Below are 25,453 nucleotides of genomic sequence, written 5' to 3'. Positions count from 1 at the left end.
TGACAACACAAAAACTACACATGAAGGTGTAAGCAATGCCCTCTGCACCTCTCTCTCAAGAAACAGAAACTGTATGATATAAAATGTGGCCAAGAATCTTAAAAGGTGCTTATGACCTTCGGACAGGTAACAAAAAAGCTGTTATTGAGGGAGGAGAGGATGTGTCGTCACCAGGGTAAGGTAAGACAGGATGAGGAAGAAGAGGAAGGGTTTCGGAGAGTAAAGGAAGCGCTGAAGAGTCAAGAAAAAAACCAAAAGGGAAGACTACTGTCTGAGTGGAAACATGGGAGAAAGGAAGAGGAGGAAGCAGAGCTCCCGAGGGAGAAACAAAAAAGAATTATTCTGTTTGAGGAGAAACTGAAGACAGCGGAAGAAGAGACAGCTGGGTGTCTAATGAGGGACAAAGAAAAGAGAATGCTTCTGTATGAAGGGAAATTAAGGAGGCAGGAAGACGCGGACGCAAATAAACTAATCAGTGAGAAGGATAAAAGAATACAGTTTTGTCAAGAAGCGCTGAGAAATAAGGAGGAGGAGCTGAAGCTGTCAGAAAGGGAGATGGAGGATCGATTAAAGAGGGAAAAAGAGTTGCGTATACTCTCCTGCCAGGAGGAAGAGATGAGAGAGAATGATGGACGAGCAAAAAAGTTAAATAGGGAAAAGGAGGTGAGAATGCGTCACAACCGGGACCAATTGAGTAAAGAGGAAGAGAAGGAAAGTGAGCAGTTGAGGTATGAGAAGGAGATACGAATTTGGCAACAAAGGGAAATAAGGAGAGAGGAAGAGGAGGAGGCACTACAATTAATGAGAGACAAGGAGACAAGAATACAGCTCCATCAGAAAACACTGAGAAAGAAAGAAGAGGAAGAGATAGCACTATTAGAAATTGACATGAAGACACGAATCAATGTCCACAAAGACAAACTCAGTACCGATTTTGACCGATTAAAGAGTGAAAAAGATTTGGTTACATGCTTCTGCCCTGAGAAGCTGATGAAAAAGGACAATGAGGAAGCGGAGGAGTTAAAGAGGATAAAGGAGATAGAAATGCAGAGGAATGAGCAACAGATACAAATTTCTCAACAAAAGGAGGAGCTGATGAACGAGGAAAAGGCGGAGGTTGCACGATTGAAGAGGGAGAAAGTGGCAAGAATATGTCAATACAAAGTAGAGCTGAAGCAAGAGGAAGAAGAAGAAGCAGAGCAATTGAAGCGGGAAAAGGAAATGAGACTTCAGCTCTGCAGGGAAGAATTGAGGAAAAGGGAGAAGGAGGAAGTGGAATGGTTAAAGAGTGAAATGGATACGAGAAAATGTGCGATTTTGGAGGAACTTCATAGAGCTCAAAGGGAGGCAGAGCAGTCAATGAGGGAAAGGCAGATGAGAATGGAATTCTGCCTGGAAAAGCTCAGGAAAGAGGAGGAGGAGGAGGCAGCGCAGTTGAAGAGGGAGAAGGCTATAAGAATGTGTCAACATAAAAAAGAGCTGATGAAAGCAGAGGAGAAAGAGATAGCGCAATTGAAGAAGGATACCGAGAGGAGAATCTGTCATTACCTCGAAGAGCTGATGAGAGAGGAAAAGGAGGAAGTGGAGCAGTTGAAGCAAGAGAAGGAGATGAGACTACAGCTCCAACTGGAGCAGCTTCAGAGAGAGGAGGAGGTGGAGGCAGAAATTTTTCAAAGGGAGAAGGATGTTAGATTGCATCTCTACCTTAAACAGCAGATGAGAGAAAGGGAGGAAGAGGAGAAAGAGATCAAAAAATACATTGACACTAGAAAATTTCTTCTTCAGGAGGAGCTCCGAAGAGAGGAAGATGAGGCTGAGGAAATGAAGAGGGGAAGGGCGATGAGAACCTATTCACATCAAAAAGAGCAACTCCAATCAAATGAAGAGGAAGAGGAACAGTTAGAGAGAGAGAGAAGAACACAGTTAAACCATGGGAAATTGAGGAATGAAGAAGAGGAGAACTTAATGAATGAAGAGGATTCAGGAAACTCTCTGTCCCTGGATGAACTGAGCAGAAAAGCGCCGGAGGTAGCATGGCTAAGGAGGGGCAAGGAGATGAGATTGAGGCTTTATCAAGAGGGGCTGAGAAGAGAAGAAACGGATGAGATTGAATCTTTAATGAGAGAACTAATGACAAGAATGTGTCTGCACCAGGAGGTGCTTAGAAGAGCAGAAGAAAAAGAAGTGGAGCAATTACAGAAGGAAAGACAGACAAAAATGCGTGTTTGCCAAGAGGAACTGAGAAGACAAAATGTTAAAGACTTGGACAAATTAAGGAGGGAAAAGGCAAATAAAACTCATCACCTCCTGAAGGAACTGCAGGAAGAGGAAAAAGAGCAGGTGAAGAGGTATGATGCCATGAAAATAAATTTCCAAGAGTTTAGCAGTGAGGAAACGGAGGCAGAGCGATTACAGGAGGAGATGCAGTTCCACCTGGAGGAGCTGATGAGGGAAGAGGATAAGGCAGAGGAATTGAATAGATGTAAAACTGACTGTAGCACAGATGAAGACGGGGAAGAGCAGTTTATGAGGGAATTTTTGACAAAGACAATACTCCATGAAAAAGAACTGCCCGATGAGGGTGAGGAGGTAGGGTGCTTAAAGAGGGAGATGATGAGAATATTGTTCCGCCAGGAGGGCCAAAGGAGAGGAGACGATGAACCAGAAAAATTGGAGCCAAGGAAGACAAGCGCATGGCTGTGCCAGGAGCACAACAAAGAAGAAGAAATAAAAGGAATGCTTCAAAGAGAAATAGAGACACAAAAAATGCTCAATGAAAGTGAAATGAGGGATGAGGATGAGGAGGCATGGTGCTTGAAGAATGGGATAGTGAGCATATCGCTGCGCCAAGTGGGACGAACAAATGAAGAAGAGGAGCCTTTGAAAATGGACAAGATAAAATGTGTCCCCCAGAAGGAGCTGATGAGAGAGCAAAAGGAGAAGGAAGGACTGAAGGAGGAGAAGGAAGATAAATCAAATTCCAACCAGGAAGGGTCACGTAGAGAGTATGAGATTGAGGGGCTCAAAAAGGAAAGGGAGACCATAGTAAATCTGAACCAAGAAGTAATGAAGATTCCAGAAGAACAGGAGAAGAAGCGGCCATATAATTTCCAGAAGGAGCTGAAGACAAATGAAGAGGAGGAAGCTGAAATTATAAAGAGGGAGAAGGAAAAGATGGTGTATTATCAACAAGAAAAATTGAGAAATAAAGAAATGAAGGAGATGAAACAATTAAATAGGAACACGGGGGAGTTAAATAAAGCGAAACTAGATGAGACACAGTTGTTCACGAAAGATTATCCATTTTCATTAGGAGGTAGGCGAAATGGAAGTCCCAATGTGCAAGATCACACATGTGTCCAACTGGATGAGCTTCAAAGGGAGGGTCAGGAGCAGCAAGACCATTTGAAGATGGAAATGGTTAAAAACGCACAAATCCGCCAGAAGAATCCAAGGAGCATAGACAAGGTGGTAAAAGGGTTAACGAGGGAAAATGAAACTCATCTCCATTGCGACCTAAGGAGAGAAATGGATGAAGAGGAGGAAGAGGTGGATTTTTTAAAAAGGGAAAAGTGGAGAAGAATTTGCCTTTACATTGAAGACCTGAAAAGAGAGGAAGAAGAAGAAGTGGAGCAGTTACAGAGAGAAAAAGAGACAAGAATACGCATTTATGAGGAGGAACTCAGAAGAGATGAAGAAATTGAAGCAGACAATTTAAAGAGAGAAAAAGAGCAGAGAATACGTCTCCTCCAGTTAGAACTGAGAGTAGAGGAAGAGGAAGAGGCAGAGCAGTTAAAAAGAGACAAGGAGAAGCGAATGAGTGTCCTCTATGAGAAGTTGAAGAAAGAGGAAGATGATGAGCGATTGAAATGGGAAAATGAGAGGAGAACACTGCTCCACCAGGAGGAACAGTGTAAACATGAAGAGGAGGAGCAGTTTAAGAGGATTGGGGAGAAAAGAAGGAGTCTCTACCTAGAGGAACTAAGAAAAGAAGAAAAGGACACTGCAGAGCGTTTCAAGAGGGAAAAGGAGCTGAGAACACACCTTCACCAGGAAGAGCTGTGGAGAGAGGAACAAGCTGAGGTAGAACAATTAAGGAAGGAAAAAGACAAGACCATCCATAACCTCCAAGTGGATCTTATGAGAGAGGAGGAGGAGGAGTTAATTAGGGTGAAGGAAAAGAGAACACATTTACTTCCAGAAATGCTAAAGATAGAGGAGGAAGATGTTCAGCAGTTAAAAAGAGAGAAGGAGAAGAGAATGGAATACTGCCAAGAGGAATTGAAGAAAGAGGAAGACAAAGAAGCAGAACAGTTAAAGATAGAAAAAGAAAAAAGAATGAGTCATCTCCAGGATGAACTGAGGAGAGAAACAGAGGAATTGATTGACAAATTGAAGGCTGAGAAGCAGAAGAGAATGCGTCTCCGACAAATAGACATGTGGAGAGAAGAGGAGGAGAGGAAACTGAAGACGGAGTACAAAGAAAGGCTTAGGTAGGATATTTATTTTATCGTGTTCTGTCCATGTAATGCAATCGATATACTAATGTAGAACAGCCAACCAAGCGCCCATGGCAGAGTTTTGTCAATTCCAGTGGGTTCTGGAAAATAATTGCCTCAATTAATTGATTACTGTATTTTGCTAATTTTGTGCATTTATTTCGCTAACATTTATATATATAATTTTATCCAACTCATCATCTATAACCAGAGGTGTCCAGATATTTTTCTCTGAAGGCTAAATACATAAAAATCAAAGGGTGAAAGGACCACTTCGAAATCCTTTAACTTTAAAATGTTAAACAAACCACGCATTATTTGCATTACAGCTAATGCGATCGTGCGCGCGACATCACTGTTTACAACGCCATATTGCCGGTCAAACAAAGCTGCTCTGCAGTGCGGAGTCTTTGAACCAGAGCAGATTTTTCACAATGCTCGAGACCTATTGTGCTGTTGGTGGTCACAGTAGACGAGACAGTTCTTCAAAGATATCATTCTATAGAATACTGTTTTATTGAAAGGATCGGTGCTGGTCGGCGCTCAGGAGACAAAGACGACACTCAACAAAAGACCAACGTTCCCAAATGCTATTTAGCCTAAATAACTGGCATATTTATTTCGACCAAATGCAAGTTCTCAAAATACAGTTGACATTGAGTGAAATCATCATATGAGCCTCTTACCTATGCCGAGAAGGTGGAGAGCCAACACCCAGGCAGAGCTCCGCTTGTCAACCAGCTGGGCGTTCGTACGCAACCCGCAGCAGACTCTACCTGTTTGTACTCTGCATCTCTCTTTCATACTTTTCAGTTGCGTGCGAGAGGAAGGGCGGGTGGCCTACCTGTCCGCCCTGGCGCCGCAAGTTTGTTTCCTGATTTTCTATTGACACTTAAGTGTGTCCTTCAGGCTCTGAAAAACATCTTACACAGCCATAACTGTCAAACATCCCACAACAATGTTCTTCATTGGTATGAAAACAAAATAGTGAAACGGTCAAAACGTCTTGACCAAAAACAAGTTAGTGAAAAACAACTTATATAACCATGGTTGCACAATACATTCGGGTATTCAACGGCTATGGGAAGCATCACTAATTAACACTCCTCTCAAATACCATCTGAAAAGACCAGAAAAGATCGATGGATTTCCGCAATTAAATGGGATTGATGATGCCCAACCCACGCCCATCTAGCGATCATTTCATTTCAAGTAAAGCAAAGCAAAGCAAATTTATTTTAGTGCATTTCATACACAAGGTAACTCAATGTGCTTTACATGACTAAAGGCATTTGAAAACAAAGAGATAAAACATTTAAAACAGCACCAAAAACATAAAAATGACACAAAATATTAAAAAAAAGACAATTAAAACCGCATACAGTGCAAGTAATATAATCAAAAAGTGGATATATTCTAAAAAACATGAGAAGAAAGAAGAGTTTTCAAGCTGGATTTAAAAACATTCACACTTGGGGCTGACGTCACCTCTGTTGGCAACTTATTCCATTTGTGTGCAGCATAATAGCTAAATGCTCCTTCACCATGTTTGCTTTGGAATCTGCGCTCCACTGTTTGACCAGAGTCAGTCGCTCTCAGAGCTCTACTGCGTTTGTATTCCGTAAGCATTTCTTTCATATATTCAGGACCTAAATCATTTAGTGATTTATAGACCAGTAGCAGAACTTTAAAATCTAAATCTGACTGGAAGCCAGTGCAAGGACTTTAGGATTGGAGTTATATGCTCTGACCACTTTGTTTTGGTCAGAACGCGTGCTGCAGAATTCTGAATGAGCTCCATATTCTTTTTTTGGGAGGCCAGTCAGAAGACCATTACAGTAGTCATGTCTACTTGAGATAAAAGCATGGATGAGCTTTTCCTGGTCTGCTTGACACATACAAGATTTCACTCTAGATATGTTCTTCAGATGGTAGAAGGCAGTTTTTGTGATTGAGTTGATATGATTGTTGTAAGTCAGGTCGGAATCAATCAGAACACCAAGATTCGGACTTGGTCTTTGGTTTTTAAAGATAGAGAGTCCAGGTGTTTACTAACAGCAATTCTCTTTATTGCCAAAAACAATTGTCTCAGTTGTCTTGTTGTGATTGTTTTAAAACATTTCTGATACCTCGCTCAGGAGTTCGGTATCAAATTTTAATAGGTTCGTCGGAGATAGGCACTCAGAAATGAAGACAAGACACACTTCTGGCTACCAACAATTGGCACTTTATTGGTCCCACACAGAAATGGTAACACAAGCACAAGCACAAATCACGTGGTATGAAGCTAAGTAATATCCAACCAGCTCTTAGAAGAATATCCAGCTCTTACCGTGCGCCAGTAGCAGGGAGAGCCAACACTCCAGGTAGAGCAGCTTCAATACCGGCTGGGCGTCCGTACGCAACCCGCAGCAGACTCTACCGAGAGTATCTAAAGTTCTCCTTTTATACTCTAAGCGTGTGCGGAAGGAGGGGTGAGTGGCCAATTCATCCCGCCTGACGCCACACTATTCTTTGTTACCAACAGATGGCGTTGCACGACATCATATAACACAAAAACATCTTTTTATGACATTGCTGGTTATCCAAACATCCTTTTATGACATTGCTGGTTATTCAAAGCTATTGCGATCGTCTTTTAGGTTATACAAAGCTATTGCGAAATATATACGAAGCTATTGCGAAACATATACGAAGCTGTTGCGAAACATCTTTTAATTATGGAAAAACAACACAATAAAATTATTCTTACTTCAGTGATTTAGTTGAAGAACATTTTGGCTCATCCAGTTATTTATCTGATTTAGACAGCGACACAATACCTAAATTGAACTGTAGTCATCTGTAGACACTGCTAAATATAACTCTGTGTCATCTGCATAGCTATGGTTGTCAAAATTAAAGTTTTGAAGAATTTGACCCAAAGTTGGTATGTACAGGCTGAACAGGAGAGGTCCAAGAACTGACCCCTTGAGGGACCCCACAGGTCATTGCCTAAAGAGGAATTGTTATTCTCAATCTCAAATTATTAAGAATTATTTATAATGCCAAATTGACTCATTTGAGAACAATACGTATCTAAAGAAAAATAATAAACTGTCTGTCACAGAGAGGTTTACAGGGGAGACAACTCCCTGGCCTAAATTTTTTTTCCAATCATAGTTTGGTATTTTTATTGAAAAAATCTGAGTGGGTCGCTATGTAGGATTTATTCCTCAGAACAGATCAAGGGTGAGTGTATATTTTAACTAGGCCTGTATCTACTTACGGCCATCCTACACTGAGAACGCCCAATCTCGTCAGATTTTGGAAGCTAAGTGGGTTTGGCCCTGGTTAGTACTTGGATGGGAGACCGCCTGGGAATAACAGGTGCTGTAAGATCCTCTCTCCAGCTAAATGCAGAGGGGTTGCGTCAGGATCGGCATCCGATGTAAATCTGTGCCAAACAAATATGCGTTCATCTAAGATGACACGCTGTAGCGACCCCTAACGGGACAAACTGAAAGAAGAAGAAGAATTGGGCCTGTATCTAGCCTCTGCAACAAAGTATTTATATGTGTCCAGACTTTTATAGGCTTTCAAACTCTTCTATGTAAATCTCAACGACTTATTCACCAAATACATGTGTATATCCAGTTGTCCAAGACAGGGAAGCAAATTAACAGTCAAATTTCTTATTGTCGAATGCGTTGTCCTTTTATATTGTATAAAAAATAGACGTGGTGTATTTCAAAGCATTCAATCTTTACTTTCACGTAGAACACGTACCAGCAAACCGCTCTTGGGTTACTTCCGCATCTCCCCCTGCGGCACATGTTGCCAACTAGATATTAGATCTAACTTGAAATGCTTCTAGTTATCTGCAAGATTACCAGTCAGGTGCTTGGTGCTAGGTGAATTTAGTTTATCCATGCTCGTAGGTGAGGTAAATTATTGGAACTCCAGAGCTTTTTGTTGTTGGTTGAAGTCCAACTGACACCAAAAGCGTTGTTGTCACTTTTGGCTGAGTATGCTACATACTGTCATACTGTCGAGGAGTCTGTTGTTAGTTCGAAGTGATCCGCATATCATCTAAATATGGCTCAAAATGATAGGGTAATATTGCCCCGGTCACTTCACTTGATTGTGAGATCTGTTCTTCTTCGAAAAGTGCTTCAGTGTCAGAAGGCGTCGGAAAAATCTGAAAATCTCTCTTGTTCCTCTCCCATAGCAAGTGCCACTACATGTTTTCAACGGCAACTGTCCTAGTGTGACATCTGCAGATGATGTTGCAGGCAATATGGCTGCTACTGGGATGTCGAGTAAGACTTCCGGAACTTTACGCATGGATGACACGTTCTCCGTTAATATTTTTTTTCTGTATAGACATTGAATTGAATAATGTTATATGTATTTTTCATTACAATATCTATTTTAGAACGTTTGTAGAGATGTCAGTTGGGCTTTAATTTCCAATTCTGGCACGGGATCCTTTTCTGCTTGTCCAATCATTTGCCGTCCTCTGCTTCACATTTCTGCCACTTGTTGCCATCACACACCGCAGCGAACTCCTTTTTTACGTGTTACTTTGATAATATGCATCACTCACGCTACTGCAGACTCTTCTTTTTCTGTCTCTCTCTTTCTTGGCTCCCCCGTGGCAAACATTCAATTCGAAGCTGCTCACGGCCACTTCTGACACCATGTGTTGTCTTTTTATATTGTATAACAAATAGAAAGTTGACTTAACTGTGAAAAAAAAATTTCCCCCTAGCCCTACAGTAGTTGTATGTGTTTTGGGATCCGTAGTAGATGCTGCAGCGATACGTACTACTTATTTATTTGTTTTTTAAAATTTGTTGTTTTTTTAAGTTTTTAAAAATGAACAAGTGAATTCACTTGTGATAATGGAATGTGAACTCCTTTTACCATGTCTGTTGATTGCATTGCATTTGCAGGGGCACCATTTTCAAATTTTCCCTTGTCTCTTCTGTTGGTTGTCGTCAGAATGTTTTAACCTAAGAGCTCATTTTGAGTGTCTAATTAATACTCTGTATCTATCACTTCCTGAGGGTTTTACGGCAAAGTCTTCTGGCCAAGCGGAGAAAGGAGGAGACCTTGTTGAATAACATGTTCGAGCAGAAGGAGAAATTAACAGAATCTGTCAAGATGGAAAGAGAGGATGAGCAGCAATTTAAGCTCAGGTTTAACACACGTTATCACACAACACAAAACAGTGCAAAGAGACATAGCTGTAGAAAGGGTGAGGAAATTGACATTTGTACATCAATTCAGTCTATTGTCACCTGTATGTCTTTATTGATTCCAGCAGAGTTCATGGAAGTGCCAGACTTTAAAATGAAACTCATGATAATTTATTTGCCGGTATCCAGTGAACACGACCATACCATATTCACCACCAGATTACCATGTGCCACACCAAGCCCCTGTTCATTTCTACCAATTTTAATATTGCGTCGATAATAGTGTAGCAACTCAAAGCATAGTGGTAAAGGTGGCTTAACCGTGGGTGTATCTGTCTTTTCATTATGGGTTAGAGTCAATGATGAAGAATAAAAACTAAACTGCACAATCTACATGGATTATGTATGATGCCATGGCAAATAGGCTCTGATTTTGGGTCAGGGCAAAAAGCTTGGTAAACTCACATTATGGAAATGATGCAACAAATCTAAATACTTGGGATGTTTTGGATCCCTATAGGCATGAATATAATCTAAACATTTGCAGCATGCCCAGGAAGTTTTAGAAGATACATATGTAATAGGAGGTACAGACGTCAAAGGGGAAATCCACTGGTTTGCATTAACAATGTATCGGTCATGTAATATGTACTGTATTTTGACAATGTGATGTTAAATCCTCTCTCATTTAATAGTGTTTTGAGAAGATTTTTATCGACAATTACGTATTTTCATGGGCGCTGCCATTTTTGCGAGTCATGTGAGTCGGATGTGACGTGTTATGTGCCGCAACAAAGGCTCGATTACATCGTACACCATTTATGCCTATCACTGATTTCTCTGATTTATCCTCATCTGATGAAGAAATAGAGAGTATTGGTTGATAGGCAAGTGGAGGAATACTTCCATACGCAACCGTGAGCGGTGCCGCTCACGCCGCTGCGGGCTCCATAACTAGTTAGCATGCTGGAGTCTTGTTCGTTATTTGAATTAACCAGGCCCTGTGCAATTGAGCGCTCCACCGGCAGCCCGGTCTCGAGCATGCGCGGGACGGAGGACGTGCGCGTGTGGGTTTCAAGCAGAAGGTGTCAGAAAAGTTACCACAGGGATTGTGGCGGCCAACCGTTAATAGCGACATCACTTTTTGATCCTTCGATGTCAGCTCTTCCTCCACGTGTTATGCGGGGGATAGGCACCCCCAAGCTGGCTTGCTGGCTCCAGTACAGCTCACGGCTGTGTATGGAACTATTCCTCCGTCTTCCCAATCACCCGATACTGCTATTTGTTCATCAGACGAGGATAAATCCAAGGAATCAGCGCTGGGCATAGATGGTGTCTCATGTAATCGAGCCTTTATTGGGGCACGGTACACGTCACATCTGCACACGCAGGTCATGTGACTTGCGAAAATGGCAGTGCCCCTGAAAATTCGTAATTGTCAATAATAATCTTCTCAAAACACTATTAAATGAGAGAGGATTTAACATCATATTGTCAAAATAGAGTACACATTACATGACCTATTGGATACATTGTTAATGCAAGCCAGTGGATTTCCCCTTTAAAGGTCAACTGACATGTAAAGCATAATTTTTAGTATTTTTTTTATTTAAAAAAAGTCAGCTGGAATTTTCAGCACACATCAGGATGTTGTCGTATATGGATTTTTGCATCTCCCGCCATGAAAATCCTCTCGAGGCTTTTGTGTTGTAGAAGAACCAGGAAGTGACATTTTTTGCAGTAGTGTGGTATTTATATTGGTTTATACCTATTGTACCGGCGAAAAATTACCTTTTTTTTCATCATGTTAGCCAAAATGCCGTCTCGCTGTATTGCTGGATTTTGCCTGAACACTCAGGAGATTAGATTCACTCTTCACACTTTTCCAAGACACTCGGTTCGTCGTGAAAAATGGATTGCATAGGTGCAAAGGACGTGAGCTTTGTGGGTTCTAAATGACAAATGTGAGTTTATGGAGCTATTATAAAAAAATAATAGTTGGGGGGACTAATTTGTCTCACAGTTCATAGCATATGTTACATATGAATTTAAAATAAATCCCCTTGGTCAAACCGGCAGCATATAAGAAAGCTCTTGTATTGCATTTAAGACAAATTCATCACACAATAACGAAATAGAAGTACAAACACCGTTTAGTAGCGTGTAACACGCACTAACTAGCTAACTAGACGTATAGTCACCAAACTGGAAAAACATCTCTGAAAGCAGCAATAATTAAAAAGCTCCGTCTGCATCCGACGACGTAATCCTTCTCTCAGAACGTAACAAAAGATACGCGTCATAATGACTTCATAAAGTACGAAAGTGATAAATGTGTCGATGTGCGGGCCCCAGCGTTGTTGTCGCTCGCCGTGTGCGGGGAGAAGATAGGAGCTCCCCCCTACCGGCCACTATTTTCTGTTTTTAAATACGCATTGGACTCATTTGAGAACAATGCATAGTTTAAAAAAAACTTCTGTCACTGAGAAGTTTACCAAAGTTTAACGTGTGGCCGCAACACGCTTCGTGTCCGGAAGAGCCTACTCCCTGTCTTTTTGAATTTTAAGGAATCTCATTTATTAATGACAGTGATGGAGGCTTAGTGCTTTCTTCCCTTGAATACAAAGTAATGTCCACATAACCACACACATATAGACACATATTCAGGTGATACCCTTTTATAGCGATTATTCTCTGTGAACTTGAAATGTTACCGTTTGTCTACACTTCCACTCATTTATAGACATATTGAGATATGTTTGTAACATCATTTATATTCAACAGTGTACAACCTGTGATACATAAGAATTGTGATAAGATGTGATTCTAAAAATATCAGTGACTGTGATAAACAAGAATTCTGATCAGGGTGTGATATATCCCTGTGATACTGAAATATCAGTGACTGTGATACAAAATACGCCTGTGATACTGAAATATATTATCAGTGACAGAAGCCTCTTATACACCTAGATCCAATACTCCAAACAGATTAATCTGCACTGTAATGATATATTTTCCACATTCATAATTATAATAGTTAATTATGAAGGTTAAACTGAAACACACTTACCAGTGAAAAGTTACTGCTTTGCAACCGCCTGCACTGTTTTGACAGCCAGCAGCGCAACAAAAATTAACCATATTGACACCAAAAAAGCTAAACCTAACATATTCCAATTAAATTTGATCTCATTATGTTTAACCATGTACAGTTTTAAAAATGTCAAAGGATGGTAACTTTCAAATGAAAGAGTACCCAAAGCAACGTTTTGCCCTGAAGCCGAATTACAATGTGAAAGGGGCCTCTGCGCAGTGTAGTTTTTATTCTATGTCATTGGTTGGAGTACTGTTGCCACTGGTCTATTTTTAATTAAGTGGATTACAACAGCCGCAGCTAGACTGAGGAGTCATTTCTGAAAACCTGTTGCCTCCTAACACTGGTACCAGATCGGCTGAGTTGTTGAATGGTTCGGCCTGGTCCCGTTTCCTGCCCCTCCACTGGGAAACAGTGTCACAGCTCAAATGTTTCATTGACTGCTAGCTGATATCGACAAATAATCCTTTCATATCCAGAGGTTGTGGAAATTTATCAAATGTGTCCTGCTATATATGTGTGTGTGTGTGTGTGTGTGTGTGTGTGTGTGTGTGTGTGTGTGTGTGTGTGTGTGTGTGTGTGTGCGTGTGCGTGCGGATGTGAGTTAGGCAGGACCGTGAAGCTGCCTTAAGAGCTCTTTGCCTTGCACTTGAAGAAGAACGGGAAGCTGAACGTGGTAGGCTGACTGCTCAAAGGAGACAATTCTTTGAGTGCTTTAAGGCCAAGTCAGAAGAGGAGCCTCATACATTGAAAACAAGACTACAGGAAGACCTGAAGTCTTTGACATCAGAGGTAGCTTGTGATATTTCAGATCATATCGTGTTCCCCCGTTATTTGCAGGGGTGTAAGGAACGCACAACAGAAATCTGCAAATAATGGATACAGTATTAATGTACCTATGTTTGATATGTACAATTTTTTGTGACCATAAGATGAACTTACAGTGAAGAAAATAAGTATTTGAACACCCTGCTATATTGCAAGTTCTCCCACTTAGAAATCATGGAGGAGTTTGACATTTTCATCGTAGGTGCATGTCCACTGTCAGAGAAATAATCTAAAAAGAAAAATCCAGAAATCACGATGTATGATTTTTTTTTGACGATTTATTTGTGTGATACAGCTGCAAACAAGTATTTGAACACCTGTCTATCAGCTAGAATTCTGACCCTTAAAGACCTGTTAGTCCGCATTTAAAAGTCCACCTCCACTCCATGTATTATCCTGAATCAGATGCACCTGTGTGAGGTCGTTAGTTGCAAAAAGACACCTGTCCACCCCATACAATCAGTAAGACTCCAACTTGTAACATGGCCAAGACCAAAGAGCTGTCCAAAGACACCAGAGACAAAATTGTACAACTCCACACGGCTGGAAAGGGCTATGGAGAAATTGCCAAGCAGCTTGGTGAAAAAAGGTCCACTGATGAAGCAATCATTACAACATGGAAGAAGCTAAACATGACGGTCCATCTCAATCGGAGTGGAGCCCCATGCAAGATATCATCTCGTGGGGTCTCAATGATCCTTAGAAAGGTGAGGAATCAGCCCAGGACTACACGACAGGACTTGGGCAATGACCTGAAAAGCGCTGGGACCACCGTTTCCAAGGTGACTGTTGGTAATGCACTAAGACGTCATGGTTTGAAATCACACATGGCATGGAAGATCCCCCTGCTTAAACCAGCACATGTCAAGGCCCGTCTTAAGTTTGCCAATGACCATTTGGATGATACAGAGGAGTCGTGGGAGGAGTTTTTGTGGTCAGATGAGACCAAAATGGAACTTTTTGGTCATAATTCCACCAACTGTGTTTGAAGACAAATGATGAGTTCCCTCCCACGAGCACCATCCCTACTGTGAAGCATGGGGTTGGAACTATCATGCTTTAGGGGTGTTTTTCTGCACATGGAACAGAACGACTGCAGTGTATTAAGGAGAGGATGACCGCGGCTATGTTTTGGGGAACAACCTCTTTCCCTGAGTCAGAGCATTGGAGATGTGTTGTGGCTGGGTCTTTAAACATGACAGCGACCCGAAGCACACAGCCAGGAAAACCAAAGAGTGGCTCCGTAAGAAGCACATCAAGGTTCTGGCATGGCCTAGCCAGTCTCTAGACCTAAACCCAATGGAAAATCTTTGGGGGAGCTGAAACTCCGTATTTCTCAGCGAAAGCCCAGAAACCTGTCTGATCTAAAGTAGATCTGTGTGGAGGACTGGGCCAAAATCCCTCCTGCCGTGTGTGCAAATATGGTGAACAGCTAAAGGAAACGTTTGACCTCTGTAATTGCAAACAAAGGCTACTGTACCAAATATTAACATTTTATTTTCTCAGGTGTTCAAATATTTATTTGCCGCTGTATCACACAAATAGATCGTTTAAAAATCATACATTTTGATTTCTGCATTTTTCTTTTTAGATTATCTCTCTTACTGTGGACATGGACCTATGATGAAAATTTCAGACCTTTCCATGATATGTAAGTGGGAGAACTTGCAATATAGAAGGATGTTCAAATACCTATTTTCTTCACTGTAAGTCTTAAGGTTTCTCCAAAATGGACAGCACCTAATGTATACAATTGTTTGTGTGACTTGTTTAATGGAGTACACTATAACACATTGTATTCAATGTTAGCTTTTATGCTAGCACATGTTTTAGTGTGCATGTAAGCTAACATATAATGGAGCTCACAAGGCAGAGAAGAATAATTGGTTTTTACAACTAAGCAGAAGAACCATACTGGTACATTGCCCCATACACTGCTTGTGTAGGCAGGTCATTAGAAATGGTTGTTCACACTCACATCGTCACAATGAAAGTAAAATTACCACACTACAGCAAACATGATACAGTAGCATAACTTCTTCTTTTCCTTTCGGCTTGTCCCGTTAGGGGTCGCCACAGCGTGTCATCTTTTGCCATCTTAGCCTATCTCCTGCATCTTCCTCTCTAACCCCAACTGCCCTCATGTCTTCCCTCACCACATCCATAAACCTTCTCTTTGGTCTTCCTCTCGCTCTTTTGCCTGGGAGCTCCATCCTCAGCATCCTTCTACCAATATACTCACTCTCTCGCCTCTGAACATGTCCAAACCATCGAAGTCTGCTCTCTCGAATCTTGTCTCCAAAACATCCAGCTTTGGCTGTCCCTCTAATGAGCTCATTTCTAATCCTATCCAACCTGGTCACTCCGAGCGAGAACCTCAACATCTTCATTTCTGCCACCTCCAGTTCAGATTCCTGTTGTTTCTTCAGTGCCACTGTCTCTAATCCGTACATCATGGCCGGCCTCACCACTGTTTTGTAAACTTTGCCCTTCATCCTAGCAGACACTCTTCTGTCACATAACACACCAGACACCTTTCGCCAGCTGTTCCAACCTGCTTGGACCCGTTTCTTCACTTCCTGACCACACTCTCCATTGCTCTGTATTGTTGACCCCAAGTATTTGAAGTCGTCGACCCTTGCTATCTCTTCTCCCTGTAGCCTCACTCTTCCCCCTCCACTTTTCTCATTCACGCACATATATTCTGTTTTACTTCGGCTAATCTTCATTCCTCTCCTTTCCGGTGCATGTCTCCATCTTTCCAATTGTTCCTCTGCGTGCTCCCTGCTTTCACTGCATATGACAATATCATCTGCGAACATCATGGTCCAAGGGGATTCCAGTCTAACCTCATCTGTCAGCCTATCCATTACCACTGCAAACAGGAAGGGGCTCAGAGCTGATCCCTGATGCAGTCCCACCTCCACCTTAAATTCCTCTGTCACACCTAAGGCACACCTCACCATTGTTCTGCTGCCATCATACATGTCCTGTACTATTTTAACATACTTCTCTGCCACACCAGACTTACGCATGCAGTACCACAGTTCCTCTCTTGGTACTCTGTCATAGGCTTTCTCTAGATCCACAAAGACACAATGTAGCTCCTGCTGACCTTCTCTGTACTTTTCCACGAGCATCCTCAAGGCAAATAATGCATCTGTGGTACTCTTTCTAGGCATGAAACCATACTGTTGCTCGCAGATACTTACTTCTGTCCTGAGTCTAGCCTCCACTACTCTTTCCCATAACTTCATTGTGTGGCTCATCAACTTTATTCCTCTATAGTTCCCACAGCTCTGAACATCCCCTTTGTTCTTAAAAATGGGAACTAGAACACTTTTCCTCCATTCTTCAGGCATCTTTTCGCCCGCTAGTATTCTGTTGAATAAGTTGGTCAAAAACTCCACAGCCATCTCTCCAAATTGCTTCCATACCTCTACCGGTATGTCATCAGGACCAACTGCCTTTCCAGTTTTCATCCTTTGTAGTGCCTTTCTGACTTCCCCCTTAGTAATCATTTCCACTTCCTGGTCCTTCACTCTTGCCTCTTCAACTCTTCCTTCTCTCTCATTTTCTTCATTCATCAACTTCTCAAAGTATTCTTTCCATCTATTTAGTACACTACCGGCACCAGTCAACACATTTCCATCTCTATCCTTAATCACCCTGACCTGCTGCACATCCTTCCCATCTCTATCCCTCTGTCTGGCCAACCTGTAGAGATCCTTTTCTCCTTCTTTCATGTCCAACCTGGTGTACATGTCTTCATATGCCTCTTGTTTAGCCTTTGCCACCTCTACCTTTGCCCTACGTCGCATCTCGATGTACTCCTTTCGCCTCTCCTCAGTCCTCTCAGTATCCCACTTCTTCTTCGCTAATCTCTTTCCTTGTATGACTCGCTGTATTTTGGGGTTCCACCACCAAGTCTCCTTCTCCCCTTTCCTACCAGATGACACACCAAGTACTCTCCTGCCTGTCTCTCTGATCACCTTGGCTGTCGTCGTCCAGTCTTCCGGGAGCTTCGGTTGTCCATCGAGAGCCTGTCTCACCTCTTTCCGGAAGGCTGCACAACATTCTTCCTTTTTCAGCTTCCACCACATGGTTCTCTGCTCTACCTTTGTCTTCTTAATCTTCCTACCCACCACCAGAATCATCCTACATACTACCATCCTATGCTGTCGAGCTACACTCTCCCCTACCACTACTTTACAGTCAGTAACCTCCTTCAGATTACATCGTCTGCACAAAATATAATCTACCTGCGTGGTTCTACCTCCGCTCTTGTAGGTCACTATATGTTCCTCCCTCTTCTGGAAATAAGTGTTCACTACAGCCATCTCCATCCTTTTTGCAAAGTCCACCACCATCTGCCCTTCAAAGTTCCTTTCCTGGATGCCGTACTTACCCATCACTTCTTCATCGCCCCTGTTTCCTTTACCAATATGTCCATTACAATCTGCACCAATCACAACTCTCTCGCTGTCTGGGATGCTCAGAACTACTTCATCTAGTTCCTTCCAGAATTTCTCTTTCAACTCTTGGTCACATCCTACCTGTGGTGCATAGCCGCTAACCACATTATACATAACACCCTCAATTTCAAATTTTAGTCTCATCACTCGATCTGATACTCTTTTCACCTCCAAGACATTCTTAGCCAGCTCTTCCTTTAAAATAACCCCTACTCCATTTCTCTTCCCATCTACTCCGTGGTAGAATAATTTAAACCCTGCTCCCAAACTTCTAGCCTTACTACCTTTCCACCTGCTCTCTTGGATGCACAGAATATCAACCTTTCTCCTAATCATCATGTCAACCAACTCCTGTGCTTTTCCTGTCATAGTCCCAACATTCAAAGTCCCTACACTCAGTTGTAGGCTCTGTGCATTCCTCTTTTTCTTCTGACGCTGGATCCGGTTTCCTCCTCTTCTTTGTCTTCGACCCACAGTAGCTGAATTTCCACCGACGCCCTGCAGGTTAGCAGTGCCGGGGGCGGGCGTTGTTAACCCGGGCCACGACCGATCCGGTATGGGATTCTTTAGATGAACGCTCATATTTGTTTGGCACAGTTTTTACGCCGGATGCCCTTCCTGACGCAACCCTCTGCATTTATCCGGGCTTGGGACCGGCCTACAGATTGCACTGGTTTGTGCCCCCATAGGGCTGCATTATACAGTAGCATAACTACCACATAATAAAACAAAATAATGACTCAATCAATAATTGGCGCAAAACATGCACTTTGAATGCTATTTACATCCTCCTAGCATGCTTTGCGACACAAAGGAGGTCCTTCAATTCCGGTTCCAAATCTCCATTCTTTTAGGGGGCCGAGTCAAATAAGTTTGCATGGTTTAAAGAAAGCGTGTTCAAATTAAGAACATCCATTTTCTGAGCCGCCCGCAGCATACACTAAAATGAAACATTTAACTCCGGGTTCCTTATAACCAGTATCAATATCAAACCTACAAACTAAAAGCCAGACATGATTTTTCCGTTTATAGGCGGAATTCCGTCTTTTTAAATTGCATGTATAAAAAATATATATATATTTTCGATTTTTCTGCAATATTCCGACCGTAACCTGTGCCAGAATCCACATTCGTTCATTTTCCGATCCGACTTTTGCAATCAAGGCAGAAAATCTGATATGCATCTGTTGAATGATGAATGTGTTCCACATTTGACCAATGAAAACGCTTGTTGTATGTGACGCAGTTTATGGGGCCATCACTGTGGTTTGACAGGCGTGCCATCGCACTCGCAAATCTGCACAGTCGAGAACGAAAAACGTAAAATTCGTTGGGAGTAGAAATCCATAGATATTGAAAGACGTCGCTTATTTTGTGTAGTCTTGACCAATGCAATTGCACACTTGTCGCACATTCTCACCGCACATGAAAACTGATCAGTGAACCACAGCCTGACACTTTTTTTTTTTTTTTCAACACAGAAGCTCACTGTCTCCTGCTAGTTTACCTGTCTCCGCCTCCTTACGGCTCTTAAAGGGGTACACTCATAATTGACCCCTCCGTACAGGGCACTTAACCACGCCTCCTGAAGTGACGTCACGCCACGTGCGCTCACGTAAGACAAACTGTAAAAATGGCAAATACAATACAATACATTCTGAACTGAGACAGACTCTATGCTTCTGATTTCATTCAAATCAACGATATATTATAGATTCTAAATACAATACATTCTTAACTGAGAGAGGCGCCATGCTTCTGATTTCATTCAATCATTCACACGTAGCAATGTTATGCTAGCGGAGAACGTCTCATTCATTTATACGAGACATGTATTAAAAATCAAATTTAGGGCATATCTTCGTGCAAACACCGTCTGGTTAAGCTTCTGGCTGCGAGCCAGCAAGAAATCAATACGTTTGTGCAGTCCGATCATCGCTAAATATCGCTCAACAAAGAATAAGTGTGTCAATCATTCACACGTAGCAGTGTTATGCTAGCGGAGAACGCCTCATTCATTTATACGAGACGTGTATTAAAAATCAAATTTAGGGCATATCTTCGTGCAAACACAGTCTGGTTAAGCTTCTGGCCGCGAACCAGCAAGAAATCAATACGTTTGTGCAGTCCGATCATCGCTAAATATCGCTCAACAAAGAATAAGTGTGTCAATCGTTCACACGAAGCAGTGTTATGCTAGCGAAGAACTTCGAATTCATTTATACGAGACATGTATTGAAAATCAAATATAGGGCATACCTTCGTGCAAACATATGTGTTCCGGTTGATATTAGATGGATTTAGTTGATGATGCGGTCTTCCACAAACTTTGATCCATCGAAGGCATTTTTCGTACTGGGTCTTCGGTTTTGGAAAGGGTACGAATCGAACTCCACCAACTCGCCTTTCAGGATACCTGTCGTCACTATTACAAAGTCCGTGACTACACCTCTTAACCATATTTTTTGTTAAATAACCCAAATACACGATAAAACGCTAACTAACCCTATACTGGACCATGCAATGTTGTCTGAGAAAATGGCGGGAGGAAAAAACGGGCTTTGGTTTATGCAGATCAATTACAAACACCATCCGCCACCAGTGCTTTAGTTTGCAACACAGTAAGGCCAAAGTGAGTTATACATGCTGCTTATGTTTAATCTCGATAATTGTAAAAAAAAAATAAATAATAAGTGCTGTTGCTTTAATGAATGTCGGGGTATGTGAATAATAGAAGAAATAGTGGTGAAACTGAAACTGGATGAGATTTTCACTTTTTTGAGTAAAAAAAAAAGGTCTGGTCTGAAGCCAAAGTAGAAAGTACAGGATGAGATGGTGTATAATGTTCAAATTCCACTATGGCAAAGCCTAATCAACGATAAAAGTACATAAATAGCTAATTTTGTATGTTAAATATAGGAGGCAACCTAACATTAACCTTAAAACTGTTTGGGAGCATCATTCAGTTTTCACCATGGATTGCTAAAGATATTCTACAAGCAATAATTCAGTTTTACACCAAGAAAAACAGACGGGGATATCATTGTGGGTTAAAAAATAAATAAATGAAACAAAGTTGGAAGCGACATTTCAAATTTATAGTTCATCGTTGGCTTGGTTAGTAATGAATTTTTTTGTTGACATTTTCATTGTAAGTTTGCAAAAACACAAAATTGTTCTTCAAAATGTTCTGATGGAAATGTAAATGCTGTAATCTGAATATTTGAATAAGCCATGTAACTTCAGTGGATGTCACTGATCTGACCACAGTGCATACGTCTGATTCTGATGTTGCTCACGGTGGTCAAAGGGGCGCTCACGGCCTTAGTGTGTTTGCTCAGACACGAGGTGAAAGTTCAGAAGCAATTACTTGTAAAAATGTCTGTATTATTTACTGATAACGAAACGGTGTTATTAATTGTTGTCAAATTCATGCTTTTCAATAATTTACAAAAACAAGAATTAAAATGCTTTTGAATGGATACGATATGCACACTATGAAAGCACGCTTGCATGCCATGGCGCAGATCTGAATTCAATTTAGTTTCACTTCTAGTAGTTTACTTACCCGAGTTGAATTTGTATTTGTAATTTTTTGGGGTAAAGGTATGCACCTAAATAATGAACAATCATATTGTGTACATTATGAAAACAGAATAAGATTTATTTATATATATACTAGATATATTTCATTCATAATACACTTTAAAAAACTTGCACATTAAAATTGGTGATCATCCTTTGATCAAATCCCGGCCTCACCTGTGCTGAGTTTGTATGTTCTCCCCGTGCCTACGTGGGTTTTCTAAAGTTACTTTCATTTTTTTAATTGAAGTCTATAAATTGCCCGTAGGCCTGAATGTGTGTACGAACGATTCTTTGTTTTGATGTGACATGCGAGAACTGGAACTGAGTCCCCATTCCAATCGGTTCTCAATTCTCGATGCTTAATCTTACTTACTACACAACTCTGGATTTAAATTTGGTACACTGCCATTTACCCACCTGGTACACTTCCATTTGACTAGTGTAAGCCAAACTATGTCTATTTCTTGATTGAAAATGTGTCTCACCAGGCACTCGAGAAGACTTTGGATTCTGGCTTCTGCGGTACCTTTTACCCACTGAATGGGGCAGGTAATGGTGTTTTTTTTTTACACACATATTATTAACTATACAAAAGTATTATAATATTAAGCAATGTATCCTTTTTCTTATCTTACTCACAGCTCTAGAGTCTCAACATGAGATCTTTGGTGCTTTCAGACCACCTCCTCAAAGGTTTAACACCACACATTTTTCAGCCTTCAATCCAATTCTTGGAGCATCTCATTCCATGACAGCCACCCCTGCCTACACCACCATGCATCCCTCATTGAGTACTCCAGAGCCAGTGTTCTGTCATCCAAGAGCAACAGTAACTGTGGACCCGTTCACCACCACATCCCTGAGAGAAACCTACCTAGCGAATACTCCTCCTGGCTACTGTGATCAGCTGAGCCTAAATAAATTCAACGAGATCACAGTTTATCGCTTTCAAAGACAAAACAAACAGTGCATCCCTTCTGCACACATGTGAATACATTGTATCCATCCATGAAAAATTGTTTGTGTATTTCCATCCATCCTTCCATCCATCCATTTTCAACCGTGGTAAAAAGCGGGAATATATAAATTTTTTTTCTTAAACTATGTTCGTCCCTGTTGGACATCAATCTGCTGCATAATTCTTGGTGCTTAGTTCCACCTAAATCAGAGCTTCAATAAACAGTGAGAACTTCTTCAGCACACCATGGTCTACATTGTTAAAAATCGGGGGGCTGTCTCTCTTTTAGTCACCATTAACAAACAGCCCACAAATGGCCAAAGATAAACTCATTCACACAACATTTTGTTGAGTTAACGGCCTCTGAAATCACTATGGACCCAACCACGACTGGCACTGTAGAGAACATTTCTGGCAGAGGTTATACATAGTATATTGAGTAGATATCAGTATTGAGTATATTTTTATATTATTGGATCAAAAATGGTAAAGACATGGCCCACTGAATTTCCTTTTGAAAATCAATTTATTCAAATCATGAGTCTTTTAGTTATTGTAAGTTGCTATCCAACTAAAGTTGAACATTTTTCTGAGAAAAATGTTTTGAAATGTTAAGGAAACTTTTAATGCCAAAATGTCTTGACCGTTGAGTGTCCAAAAGGATGTTTCATGATTCGCAACGGTACCTTATCATGCCAATTACATTGTAAGAGATTTTGTCTTTTTGCAGATTCCTTAATATGCTTTTGCCATATAAACTAACATAAATTAATCTTGGTCTCTTCTGTTTTGTTGGTTTGTTGTTTTTTTTTAATTTTTTGGGGTTCTTGTACAAATGATTCTTGTTTTTCAGTCAAGCTATCTTTAGCCTTAATACCACACGAGAAAGCACTTCATGATGTTGTTGCAATAGACCAGAAGGATCTGTGAGCTGAAGTGCCAGGATAAGCCAGCCATTTTGGAGTCACACAAAAGCAGACAGCAAAAAAAAAAAAAAAAAAAAAATATATATATATATATATATATATATATATATTATATATATATATACATGTTTTTATATATGTATGAATTTTTGTGTCTGAGCTATTGCATATCTTTACAGTTATTTAAATTGTATAAAGAATAATGGAATCAATATCTAGCAGTATTTATGCACTTGAAGAGTTTGAAGGGCAATGTATTTTGTGCAAGTCATGTTTTATGAAGCTGTTTATGTCTTAATCATTTTGCACTTTATCCATACCGTTGTTCAAGAAGTGTATTTCAGCGGGTCCCTCTGTCATTGGGATCTATTAACAAATCTGTGGTAGAATTTCATTTTGGATGATAAATTCTTACATTGTAATGGATGGCTGTTCTTTAAATCAATGTATTTCTCATTTGTTTAGCTATGTTTTACTATAACTCAGGCTGTTGTTCAAAGTATAATGTCATAAAGTTTTAACAATCGATAAACTTTTGCCTCTAAGGTTACTGCTGATTTTGTTTTATTATTTAATAAAGTTATATATAAACAAGTGCAGTCATTGTTCATGATTTTTGCATTATACAGGTTTAAGAATTCTTGTTGGGAATGGCGCACTGTGGCCGACTCTATAGCACAATGAGCAACTTAGTGTCCATGTCATTGGACTTGTGGCCACGTCTTGGAAACTCAGGTAAAGAGAGGGGCAATTCTGGCCTTGACATGCAGGGTATATTGAGAATGGACCGTGTTCCTTTCGTGCCTCCGTTGCTGAGGCACCCCACCGGAGCTGTGGCCATAAGGTGGTTCATGCCTGTCGTGGCAGAAATCCCTGAAGCCATTGGTGGACACCAGCGGTGAGGGTTGCTGTCAAAGTGAAGGAGTCTTTGGCCCATGGTACAATTGAGCCAGCTAATGGGTACTGGCTGACCAAGTGTAATGAAGCTTTAGTGGTCACTTGGGTGAAAACGTGGGCATGTGTCATGGAGAACGACATTTAGATGCCTCTGAGGAATTGATGGTCCACCATTCAGTGCACCATCAACACTGTAGTGGGGATGAACCGTTGCTGACCGATTGGGAATTGAATCAGCTGGGAGCCTATATTTAAGACCTTAATTCCACCCTCACGCCTTCCAATGAGGAAGCAGAATCTTGGGTCTCTGAGGCGAGCTTTCCTATTTCTGGGGTTGAGGTCACCAAGGTTGTTAAAAAGCTCCTCGGTGGCAAGGCACCAGGGGTGGATGAGATGCACCCAGAGTTCCTAAAGGCTCTGGATGATGTGGGGCTGTCCTGGTTGACACACCTTTGCAATATTGTGTGGACATTGGGAACATTGCCTCAGGATTGGAAAACTGGGGTGGTGCTCCATCTTTTTGAGAGGGGGACCAGAAAGTGTGTTGCAACTTCAGCGAAATCACACTCCTCACCCGCCCTGCTCAGGTTGATTCAGGGGTACTGGAGTGGAGGCTCTGTCGGGAAGTCAAATATCAGATTCAGGAGGGGCAATATGGTTTTCTTTCTAGCTGTGGACCAGGGGACCAGCTCTTCACTCTCAGCAGGATGCAAGGGAGTTCACCCAACCAGTCTACATCAGTTTTGTGGACTTGGAGAAGTTGTTTGACCACCTCCCTTGGGGAGTTGTGTGGGTGCTGCTTTGAGAGTGTGGGGTACCAAACCCCCGGTATCAGAATTAGACTCACATTTCTGGCAGTAAGCTTGTTTTCAGTGAGGGCTGGAGTTTGCCAAGGCTGCCCTTTTTCACCGTTTCTGTTCAGAACTTTTGTTGACATGTTAGATTTATTATTTTAACAAGCATTTGTTTATATCATCCTTGCCTGAATCATTCTCTTTGCGA

The 25,453-nt window shown here is 41.3% G+C and overlaps 1 protein-coding gene and 1 pseudogene across 2 annotated transcripts in view; both read left to right on the top strand.

Annotated features, from left to right (window-relative positions):
• LOC133504871 (trichohyalin-like) overlaps nt 1–24,104 on the top strand; it is a 74,546-nt gene extending 50,442 nt beyond the window's left edge. For both annotated transcript variants that reach the window (XM_061827566.1, XM_061827567.1), the window contains exons 36-40: nt 127–4,493; nt 9,551–9,682; nt 13,388–13,571; nt 22,159–22,219; nt 22,312–24,104. In XM_061827566.1, the coding sequence (XP_061683550.1) occupies nt 127–4,493; nt 9,551–9,682; nt 13,388–13,571; nt 22,159–22,219; nt 22,312–22,661 (5,094 nt within the window). In that variant the 3' untranslated portion in view covers nt 22,662–24,104. The remainder of the gene's footprint in view (nt 1–126; nt 4,494–9,550; nt 9,683–13,387; nt 13,572–22,158; nt 22,220–22,311) is intronic.
• Nucleotides 7,762–7,880, top strand: LOC133505450 (5S ribosomal RNA; annotated as a pseudogene).
• Nucleotides 24,105–25,453: the final 1,349 nt, after the last annotated feature.

The sequence above is a fragment of the Syngnathoides biaculeatus genome, chromosome 8, assembly GCF_019802595.1.
Source record: "Syngnathoides biaculeatus isolate LvHL_M chromosome 8, ASM1980259v1, whole genome shotgun sequence".
Taxonomy (NCBI): Eukaryota; Metazoa; Chordata; class Actinopteri; order Syngnathiformes; family Syngnathidae; genus Syngnathoides; species Syngnathoides biaculeatus.
This window is presented reverse-complemented; position numbering and strand designations above follow the sequence as displayed.